Source organism: Sapajus apella, unplaced genomic scaffold (assembly GCF_009761245.1).
Source record: "Sapajus apella isolate SASKATOON/1434 unplaced genomic scaffold, GSC_monkey_1.0 scaffold21, whole genome shotgun sequence".
Classification (NCBI taxonomy): Eukaryota; Metazoa; Chordata; class Mammalia; order Primates; family Cebidae; genus Sapajus; species Sapajus apella.
The window spans coordinates 1,324,769-1,335,753 of record NW_022436961.1 but is presented as its reverse complement, the minus strand read 5'-3'; the positions used below and the strand labels follow the sequence as shown (position 1 = coordinate 1,335,753).

Sequence of the window (10,985 nt, the reverse complement as noted above, 5' to 3'; positions counted from 1 at the left end):
CCCAGCGTGGAGCTCAGGGTTTGTGACTGGAGTCCAGTCTGCTTTCTCTTTTGGGAGCACCAGAGTAAGCAGTACTGACCACAAGTCTCACCAAGCCTTTTGCTTTGCTGATTAGGAGCAACTGGGTCCGCTCTAGATCCCTTTAATATCCTCCTCAAGGATCTGAAGGCATCCCTCATTCATGCTGTCCTTCCTTCCTGCCCCAGCACCTTCCCACAGGTGGTTCCGTCTGTGACCAGACTTCTCCCTGCCCCACACAAGCCTGCCCTGCTCAGACTCCTTACCCCGCATGTTTAGTCTAAATGCCACCTCCTCGGAAATGCCTTTCCTGTCTCCTCCGCTGTTCTGTATCCCATACCCAAACTGTCTCCTTGGGAAGTGTGGGTATTTATTAGTTGGCTGGCTTAACATCTGAGTCAGCCCCCGGATGAGAGGTCGAGGCCGCTGCGCTCAGTACTAGTACGTGCTTTGCATATTTGATGAATGAATGAACTCTTCGGCAACAGTGAGCCCCCAAAACCGCTATCTCTGTGTTATCTCTGGCCACAGCTGTTAATCCTGCTGCTGAGGGTCAGGTAAGCAACACAAATCTTTCTGACTTAAAAATACCTCCCCCTGAGGCTTGCCCTAGTTCTTTTAGAACAATTTATGAAGCTGATATTTGTTTGCTGCAATTTGCAATTTGCAACAAGGCTGAAGTGCTAGAATTTTTGTCATCTTCCATCCTCCTGTGCAGGATAAAGCTGGGCATAGGTAAAGACCTGTGGTGCCTGTAGGAGGAAGAAAACCGGATCCAAGAAGCAGGCGATTTAGTTTCCAGCAATCTTTAGGTCCCAGACGGAGGAGTTGTGCGTTTGGGCTCATTAGCTGTGCTCACTAAAGATGACCTGGAGCATGAGGACACAGCCCCAGCCAGTCTGCCCAGGACTGCGCCTGTCTCTGGTGCTCTTAGCTGGGTCCTTGTAGCGTGCTGCTGGCTGCATAGCAACCCCGGTTCTTCCCAGAATCAGCTGAGAACCTTTTAGCTGCAATTGACAGAAAACCTCCGGTAAACTAAACTAGCAAAAAGAGAACTTCTTAGTTTTCACAATCGGAAAAGTTCAGGGCCAGGGCTGGCTTTACCCGCAGCTTCATCCAAGGCCCTGCTATATTCCCAGGACTTGGTTCCTCTCTGGGAGTCTCTGGGCTCCCTGTCCTCTGGGTTGACTCCATTCTCATCCATGCCATCCCCCAGAAGCAGGATGGCTACATCAGCTCCAAATTCAAAATGCCTCGTATAGGCTGGTCACAGTGGCCCACACCTGTAGTCCTGGCACTTCTTTGGGAGGCTGAGGTGGGTGGACCACTTGAGCTCAGGAGTTGGAGATCAGCCTGGGCAATGTGGCAAAACCCTGTCTCTACAAAAAATTTATAAATTAGCTGGGCATGGTAATACATACCTGTAGTGCCAGCTACTTGGGAGGCTGAGGTGGGAGGATCACTTGAGCCTGGAAGGCAGAGGCTGTAGTGAGCCAAGGTCATGCTGCTGCACTCCAGCCTGGGCAAAATAGCAAGACTCCATCTCAAACAAAACAAAACATTTCCTGCGTGCACGTTCATCAGGGAAAGAGTGTCCCACCTCTTGGTGGTCTCAGAAGCCCTGTGCTGTCTTACCAACTCTGATTTGGTTGCCTGCTGTCCCTGAAAATCACAGTGGGCAGATCTGAGAGGCAGACCTGGAGCAGAAGGGTGCATCAGCTCCCCCAAAAGCTAATGGATTGAGAGCGGAGTGAGGTCGTTCCACAAAAGGAAACTGGGGTTCTGTTACCAGGAGAAGGGCAGGTGAATTCAAGGCAGCAGACACAGCACTTGTCCCTTTTATCTCCTAATCTGATTTCCTCCTTTTATAAAGATCTCTTGATGGCCGGACATGGTGGCTCACGCCTGTAATCCTAGCAATTTGGGAAGCTGAAGCAGGTGGATCACCTGAGGTCAGGAGTTCGAGACCAGCCTGGCCAACATGACGAAACCCCGTCTCTACTAAAAATACAAAATTAGCCACACATGGTGTTACATGCTGTAATCCCAGCTACTTAAGACTGAGGCAGGAGAATTGCTTGAACCCAGGAGGCGGAGGTTACAAAGAGCAGAGATCATGCCACTGCACTCCAGCCTGGACAACAGAGTGAGACTCCATCTCAAAAAAAAAAAAAAAAGATCTCTTGGTGTGCTCCTCCTTCCCACAGCCTTGCTGAAGCTGAGGACAACCCCTGTGATGCATTCCTCATCTCATCATTCTCCCATTGCTCATCATTGCACTTGAACACAGTAGAGCATGCTTCTTTGTATAATTCACCTGACTTTTATTCATTTATTTACATATTTATTTTGAAACAGGGTCTTGCTGTCTCCAAGGCTGGAAAGCAGTGGAGCAATCACAGGCGTCTGCAGCCTTGAATACCCAGGCTAAAGTGATCCTCCCACCTCAGCCTCCAAAGTAGTTGGGACCACAGACAGACAACTACACCCAGCTAACTTTTGTTGTTGTTTATTTTTTGAAGAGATGGGGTTACCCTATGTTGTCCAGGCTGGTCTCAAACTCTTGGGTTCAAGGGTCCTACCTGCCTCCGCCTCCCAAAGTGCAGGGGTCACAGACTTGAGCCACCTTGACCAGATATTTTACTGTTACTTATATATTTTACTATTTAACAGATATTTTACTGTTACGTATGTATTTTACTATTTAGATATTTATATATTTTACTGTTTAGATATTTTATTATTTCTTATATTTTAGTATTTTAACAGATATTTCACTGTATTTTACTATTTGTCTTTTAACAGATGTTTTGCTATTAAGGTCAAGCAGTTTTTCTGTTTTATCATTGTTTTTTGTTTTCTCTCTTTGACAGAGAGGAGATGGAATGAGCTGCTCTTTAGCCTGAGTACACAGTGGGCTTTATATCTATCAGCGCCAGAAATAACCCTAAGAACTGAGCCATAGAAAGCTTTCTAGCAGGCCGGGCGCAGTGACTCATGCCTGTAATCCCAGCACTTTGGGAGGCCAAGGCGGGTAGATCACGAGGTCGGGAGTTCAAGGCCAGCCTGGCCAAGATGGTTTCTACTAAAAATGCAAAAATTAGCTGGGCACAGTGGTGGGCACCAGTAATCCCAGCTACTCAAGAGGCTGAGTCAGGAGAATCACTTGAAGCCAGGAGGCGGAGGTTGCAGTGAGCTGAGATCGTGCCATTGCACTCCAGTCTGGGTGACAGAGCAAGACTCCGTCTCAAATAAAAAAAAAAAAAAAAAGAAAGAAAGCTTGCTAGAAGTGACTGAACCTATGAAACATTTTAGGCCACAGGCTTTCCCACTGCAGTGCAGCATGGGGAGAGATAAAAGCGTGGATCATCTAACTTCAGGCAGACTTTGGCTAGAAGCCCGTTAAGGCCACCAGGCTTGCACACCTCCTGGGGGTGCCCTTCACAGCAGAGTCAGTGTGCAGGACACCTCTGGAGTTGTGGCTGCACTGATGACCCAGCCATGTGCAGCAGCCTTGAATCTCATTCCTCTCACTGACTAGCTGAGTGGCCTTGGACAGGTATTTGAATTCTCTAAGCCCTGGTTGCCTCATCCAATACAGCATTAATAAATATTTATTATGTTTTAGGCCAGACGCTATAGCTCACGCCTGTAATCCCACCGCTTTGGGAGGCCAAGGCAGGTGGACAACCTGAGGTCAGGAGTTCGAGACCAGCCTGGCCAACATGGTTAAACCCCTTCTCTACTAAAAACACAAAAATTAGCTGGGCGTGGTGGTAGATGCCTGTAATCCCAGCTACTCAGGAGGCTGAGGCAAGAGAATCGCATGAACCCGGGAGGCAGAGGTTGCAGTGAGCCAAGATTGTACCATTGCACTCCAGCTTGGGCAACAAGAACGAAACTCTGTCTCAAATAAATAAATAAATAAATAAATAAAAATATGTATTATATTTTAATAAATATAAAGCCCTTATAGCGATGCCTGATACATGATTAGCACATCGTTATCAATACAGGTAAATTAAAAAATTATTAGCTGTCGGCCAGGCGTGATGGCTCACACCTGTAATCCCAGCACTTTGGGAAGCCTAGGCCTAGGCAGACCACAAGGTCAGGAGATCAAGACCATCCTGGCCAACATGGTGAAACCCCATCTCCACCAAAAATACAAACAAATTAGCGGGGCGTGGTGGTGCATGCCCGTAGTCCCATCTACTCCGGAAGCTGAGGCAGGAGAATTGCTTGACCCAGGAAGCAGAGGTTGCAGTGCGCCAAGATCAGGCCACTTTACTACAGCCTGGGTGACAGTGCAAGACTCCATTTCAAAAAAAAAAAAAAAATCATCAGTGGTGTCATCTTTAGTAGTGACAAAAATGATGTTTTTAGAGTATGCCACAGTTTTATTAAATAATTACACAAGCATCCTCCTAAAGGAAGGGAAAAGCATTTCACAATCCTAAGAGGGAACTGTGCGGGTTGTTCTTCTTTCTTGTAATTAGCACAGACGTGTATCAGCTATTTGGAGAATTATTACAATATATTTTTACTCCTACAAACAAAATATATTTTGAAATGCTTCAGTAGCAGCGAGCGAAGGTACTTGCCCCCTATTTAACAGCCTTCATCTTTTCTCAAGGAAGCCTCAATTATATTTTAATTAAAACAGGAAAAACCTTAGAGCAATGCATCCTCGTTCTCCATAAAGCAGAAGTCTCTCCCACTTTTTCTTCCACGAAAGGAAAAAATATTATATAAAACTGTAATACATCATAACTATGTGGGGTTGATCACAGGAGTACAGGGCTGGCTCAACATTTTTAAAATCAATCAATGTAATTGATCATATTAAAAGAAAAACTCAATAGATGCTCAAAAGCTTTTGACAAAATTCAGGATCCACTGATGATTAAAAAAAAAAAAAATACCGTTCACGACCAGCCTGGCCAGCATGGTGAAACCCATTTCTACTAAAAACACAAAAATTAGCTGGGTGTGGTGGTGCATGCCTGTAATCCCAGCTACTCTGGAGTTGAGGCAGGAGAATCGCTTGAACCTGGGAGGCAGCGGTTGCAGTGAGCAGAGATGGCGCCATTGCACTCCAGCCTGGGCAATAAGAGCAAAACTCTGTCTCAAAAAAAAAGAAAGCAAAAGAAAAAAAATCTAGGCTGGGTGCAGTGGCTCATGCCTGTAATCTCATCACTTTGGGAGGTTGAGGTGGGCTGATTACCTGGTCAGTAGTTTGAGACCAGCCTGACTAACATGGTGAAACCCCATCTCTATTTAAAAAATACAAAAATTAGATGTGGTGGCAGGTGCCTGTAATCCCAAATCCCAGCTCTTCAGGAGGCTGAGGCAGGAGAATCACTTGAACCCAGGCAGTGGAGGTTGCAGTGAGCCATATCGTGTCACTGCACTTCAGTCTGGGTGACAGAGTGAGACTCCCTCTCAAAAAACAAACAAAACCAAAAACACAACCCTCAGGAAACTAGGAATAGAAGAAATCCTCCTTAACCTAATAAAGGGTATTTACAAAACAAACCCAATACCTAACATAAACACTTAACGGTGAACAACTAAATGCTTTCCCCCAAAGTTCAAGAATAAGGCAAGGAAATCTCTTCTCACTAATCCTACTTAACATAATACTACTCAGTAATTAAGGCAAGGAACAGCAGTCAAAGTTACTCAGATCAGAAAGGAAGAAATAAAATGCTCTACTTGCAAATGACATAATTGTCTATGTGGAAAATCTACAGAAAAGATTCTAAAACTAAATCTAAGCTAAGCCAGGTCACAGGATATAGGGTCAATAAGCAAAAGTCGATTGTATATTTAGATACTAACAATGAATGATTGGAATTTTAAAAATTGAATGACATTTACAGTAGCACCAAAACCACAAACTACTTAGATAGAAATCTTTTATTTATTTTTATGTATTCTTTTTTTTTTGGTGACAGAGTCTTGCTCTGTCATCCAGGCTGGAGGGCAATGGCACGATCTCGGCTCACTGCAACATCTGCCCCCGCCGCCAGGTTCAAGCAATTCTCCCACCTCAGCCTCCTGAGTAGCTGGGATTACAGGCACCCACCACCATGCTTGGCTAATTTTTGTAATTTTGTAGAGACGGGGTTTCACCATGTTGGCCAAGCTGGTTATGAACTCCTGACATCAGGTGATCCACCCACCTTGACCTCCCCAAGTGATAGGATTACAAGCGTGAGCCACTGCGCCCAGCCACTTAGGTATAAATCTAACTAAATATGTGCAAGGAGTATAAGCCTAAAACTGCAAAACACTAACAAAAAACAAATTAAGACCTAAATAAATGGAGACACAAATAATATTCCTGGGTCAGGAGATTCAGTATTATGATGCCAGTTCTCACCAAACTAATTTGTATATTCAAATCAATCACAATTAAAATCTTAGCAAGATATCTTATAGATAACAACAAGCAGATTTAAAAATTTACATAAAGCTATAGTAATCACAGCAGTGTGATATTGTCAAAAAGAGATACCCAGGGCCAGGCACTGTGGCTCATGTCTGTAATCCCAGCACTTTGGGAGGCTGAGGTGGGCGAATGACAAGGTCAGGAGTTTGAGACCAGCCTGGCCAATATGGTGAAACCCCGTCTCTACTAAAAAATACAAAAATTAGCTGGGCGTGATGGCATGTGTCTACTCGAGAGGCTGAGGCAGAAGAATCGCTTGAAACTGGGAGGCGGAGGTTGCATTGAGCCGAGATCCACTGCACTCCAGCCTGGGTGACAGAGCAAGACTCCATCTCAAAAATAAAAAGTAAAAAACTCAGTAAGAAAACAACTTGATTAAACATTATGCACTTCAAATAAGATACATGGATGGCAAATAAACACATGAAGAGAGTCATGATTAGTCATTAAGAAAATGTATATTAAAAAACACAGTGAGTCTGGGCTCAATGTCTCATGCCTGTAATCCTTACACTTTGGGAGATGAGGCAGGAGACTTGCTTGAGCCTAGGGCTTGAAGACCAGCCTGGGCAACATAGGCAGACTTTGTCTCTACAAAGCAAAACAATTAGCCGGGTGTGGTGGTACACACCTGTAGTCCCAGCTACTTGGGAGGCTAAAGCAGGAGAATCACTTGAGCCGAGGAGGTTGAGGCTCCAGTGAGTCATGATGTCACCATAGCACTCTAGCCTGGGCAACAGAATGAGATCCTGTCTCAAATTAAAAAAAAAAAAAAGAAAAGAAAAAAACAGCCAGGCATGGTGACTCATGCCTGTAATGCCAGCATTTTGGGATGCCGAGGCAGGTGGATCATCTGAGGTTGGGAGTTCGAGATCAGCCTGATCAACATGGAGACACCCTGTCTCTACTAAAAATACAAAATTAGCTGGGCATATAGGCCTGTAATCCCAGCTACTCGGGAGGCTGAGGCAGGAGAATTGCTTGAACCCGGGAGGCAGAGGTTGCAGTGAGCCAAGATTGCACCACTGCACTCCAGCCTGACGGCAAGAGCAAAACTCCATCTCAAAAAAAAAGAAAGAAAAAAAAAAAGGAAGAATCTAAACGCACTGCTAAGTAAAGAAGTCAAAATCAGAATGTTATGTTGATTGCATTTACATGACATTCTAAAAAAGCTGAAATTAGAGAAACAGAGAACAAATCAGGATTTCGAAGGGTTGGCAATGTGGGGGCGGTTGATTACAAAAGGGCACCACCTGGGAAATATTTTGGGGAAAAAAACTGTTTTGGTGTCTTAATACCGGCAGTTATTATACAGCTATTTGCATTAATAACTGTAAACAAAAGAGTGAATTTTATTTTAAGTAAATTTCTACAAAGTGCATAAAGTGGAATTGAAACAAACCACAAATGTTACTGAGTGAGTTCCCTCCAAGATTTCTGAGACTCAGGCCTACCAATAATCGTAAGAGTTTCATTGGTAGGAGACAAATTATTCCTAGCAAGGAGATTATATTTGCTCTGCAGAATGGGCAGAGGAGGATGAAAAAAAGGGAAACCCGTGAGCACCAAGTAAACATGGTGAATACTTTATTATTGGGCTTTTAAATTGTCAGTTTGATATGCATGATTTTCCTTAAATATCAGGCCATTTTGTTATACTTTAGATTCTAGCTTTTTTAAAGGCCCATACATTTTAAACTTTTTTGGGGGGGGGATTAAGTCTCAAAAATGTTGTCTCAGATAGACAAAGTTTCCTTTGGGGTGTGGAGTTCCATCATTTGTCAGGCATCATGTATATTTCAGTATTTCACCATTTAGTGACATCATCCATCTGCTGACTCCTGGTGCTTTAATGACAAAGTTGGCATCACTGGGCTCCGGGAATTCTCATGCTGGGCATGCCCTTCCAACTCTCTGACCTCCTTCGTCCGTACTCAGCTATCCACATGAGGAGCCACAGAACAGAAGAATTTAATTGTCAGGTCAGATTTCCTATGATTCTGGGCCTAAAATCTTTTTAATAGAGTCCACTCTGCTGTGATTGGGTCATCCATACATCATCCTTTGACCTTCACAGTCTGATCAATTCATGGTCAGGTGTATTTATCTAGATTCATCAGCCCCTGTAAAACATGCTATGTGATTACATCCTTATGAAGAAAAATGCGTAAGCTCCTGGAGGCTAACAACATTAAGAATGTAATTTAAAATTATAATTGGGAGCTCCCCAAATAAATTCAGATTAAAACTTAAAATAAAATGCTTGGAAAACATTTTTTATTGGATATGAGTTCTAATGTGATCAAGAAGAGTCCATGGAAAATGGCTGTCTCATATTAACATAGCAGGTGGATGTTCGCGTCCAGTCCTCTTGAGTAGTGTTCAAAATCATTTGCATCTACTAGCATGAGATTAAAGTATCCACTCTCCTTTAATCCACTCCCCTAGAATAAACTGAATTAAACCCATCATTGCTTTTCTTTCTTTTTTTTTTTTTTTTGAGACGGAGTCTCACTTTGTCACCAGGCTGAAATACAGTAGCACAATCTCGGCTCACTGCAACCTCCACCTCCTGGGTTCAAGCGATTCTCCTGCCTCAGCCCGCCATGTAGCTGGGATAACAGGAGCCCACCACCATGTCCAGCTAAATTTTGTATTTTTAGTAGAGAAAGGGTTTCACCATGTTGGCAGGATGGTCTCAATCTCTTGACCTTGTGATCCACCTGCCTGGGCCTCCCAAAGTGCTGGGATTACAGGCATGCACCACCACGCCCAGCCTGCTTTTCTTTTGTTTGTTTCTTAAGAGAAAATAGGCTGAAAAGACAGATCATGAATCAGTGGCATTTGTTGCAGAGCCTCTTCATGGTGAGGCAGATACAGTAATTTTGGAAATACCTAACATGCAAAGTGTGTTGGCCTGGGTGAGATCAGAGGCCAGGCTGGCTCAAGGTGAACCCCATAGTGAGTCCTCAATAGGGTCACACAGTCCAACCGGGACAATTTCCCTTTCATAATAAAACAGTGGCTTGGTAAGCTAACAGAAACTTGAAGATCTCAGGATCTTATACACTGAACTTTCAGAATAAAGTCACAGTGTGCTAATTTCCTGCAGGAATGGACAGACCACAAGTTACGCTGGAATCCTGATGATTACGGTGGGATCCATTCCATTAAAGTTCCATCAGAATCTCTGTGGCTTCCTGACATAGTTCTCTTTGAAAAGTAAGTATCACATTGTTTCTTACTTATAGAGAAAAAATAAAAAATAAATATTTAAAGAAAAAAAAAAAAAAGGAAAGTAAAATCACAAAAGAAAATGAAATTGGTCAATTAACACTAGGAATACTTTTAAAATACTTTTAAAAATTCAACTTTAAATGACGAAATAATTGTTTCTTTTAAAACAATTGCCTGATGTTGTGGCAGAAAAGTCATAAAATAGAAATAGTCAATGCTGGGAGAAAAACAAAAACTAGCAGGTGCTCCACCGGCTGCTAAGGTGAAACTGCTTTGATTGCAGCGCTGATGGCCGTTTCGAAGGCTCCCTGATGACCAAGGTCATTGTGAAATCCAACGGGACCGTTGTCTGGACCCCTCCCGCCAGCTACAAAAGCTCCTGCACCATGGATGTCACGTTTTTCCCGTTCGACCGGCAGAACTGCTCGATGAAGTTTGGATCCTGGACTTACGATGGCACCATGGTCGACCTCATTTTGATCAACGAAAATGTTGACAGAAAAGACTTCTTCGACAATGGAGAATGGGAAATACTGAATGCAAAGGGGATGAAGGGAAACAGAAGGGATGGAGTGTACTCCTATCCCTTTATCACCTATTCCTTCGTCCTGAGACGCCTGCCTTTATTCTATACGCTCTTTCTCATTATCCCCTGCCTGGGGCTGTCTTTCCTAACAGTTCTTGTGTTCTATTTACCTTCGGATGAAGGAGAAAAACTTTCATTATCCACATCGGTCTTGGTTTCTCTGACAGTTTTCCTTTTAGTGATTGAAGAAATCATCCCATCATCTTCCAAAGTCATTCCTCTCATTGGAGAGTACCTGCTGTTCATCATGATTTTCGTGACCCTGTCCATCATTGTTACCGTGTTTGTCATTAACGTTCACCACAGATCTTCTTCCACATACCACCCCATGGCCCCCTGGGTTAAAAGGCTCTTTCTGCAGAAACTTCCAAAGTTACTTTGCATGAAAGACCACGTAGATCGCTACTCGATCCCAGAGAAAGAGGAGAGTCAACCAGTAGTGAAAGGCAAAGTCCTTGAAAAAAAGAAACATAAACAGCTTAGTGATGGAGAAAAAGTTCTGGTTGCTTTTTTGGAAAAAGCTGCTGATTCCATTAGGTACATTTCAAGCCATGTGAAGAAAGAACATTTTATCAGCCAGGTGAGTAAACTGGTATTCCCGATAATGCCACCATAAAAGTGAACCAAAGACAAATATTTTGACATCTGTTTACAAAAAAATACTGTCCTGGTTTAAATGTGACATTA

The 10,985-nt window shown here is 43.4% G+C and overlaps 1 protein-coding gene and 1 long non-coding RNA gene across 3 annotated transcripts in view; one reads left to right on the top strand and one right to left on the bottom strand.

Moving 5' to 3' along the window:
* The window catches only part of LOC116558256, a 7,800-nt gene extending 5,429 nt beyond the window's left edge, over positions 1-2,371 (bottom strand). Inside the window, exon 1 of the long non-coding RNA XR_004271920.1 lies at positions 2,359-2,371. This is a non-coding gene — a long non-coding RNA (uncharacterized LOC116558256). The remainder of the gene's footprint in view (positions 1-2,358) is intronic.
* CHRNB3 (cholinergic receptor nicotinic beta 3 subunit) overlaps positions 1-10,985 on the top strand; it is a 45,984-nt gene that overhangs the window by 24,172 nt on the left and 10,827 nt on the right. The window contains exons 4-5 of one of the 2 annotated variants that reach the window (XM_032288051.1): positions 9,588-9,697; positions 9,996-10,878. In XM_032288051.1, coding sequence (XP_032143942.1) covers positions 9,588-9,697; positions 9,996-10,878 — 993 coding nt within the window. Of the gene's footprint in view, positions 1-9,587; positions 9,698-9,995; positions 10,942-10,985 lie in introns of both variants that reach the window. The other variant, XM_032288052.1, reaches the window with a different exon arrangement.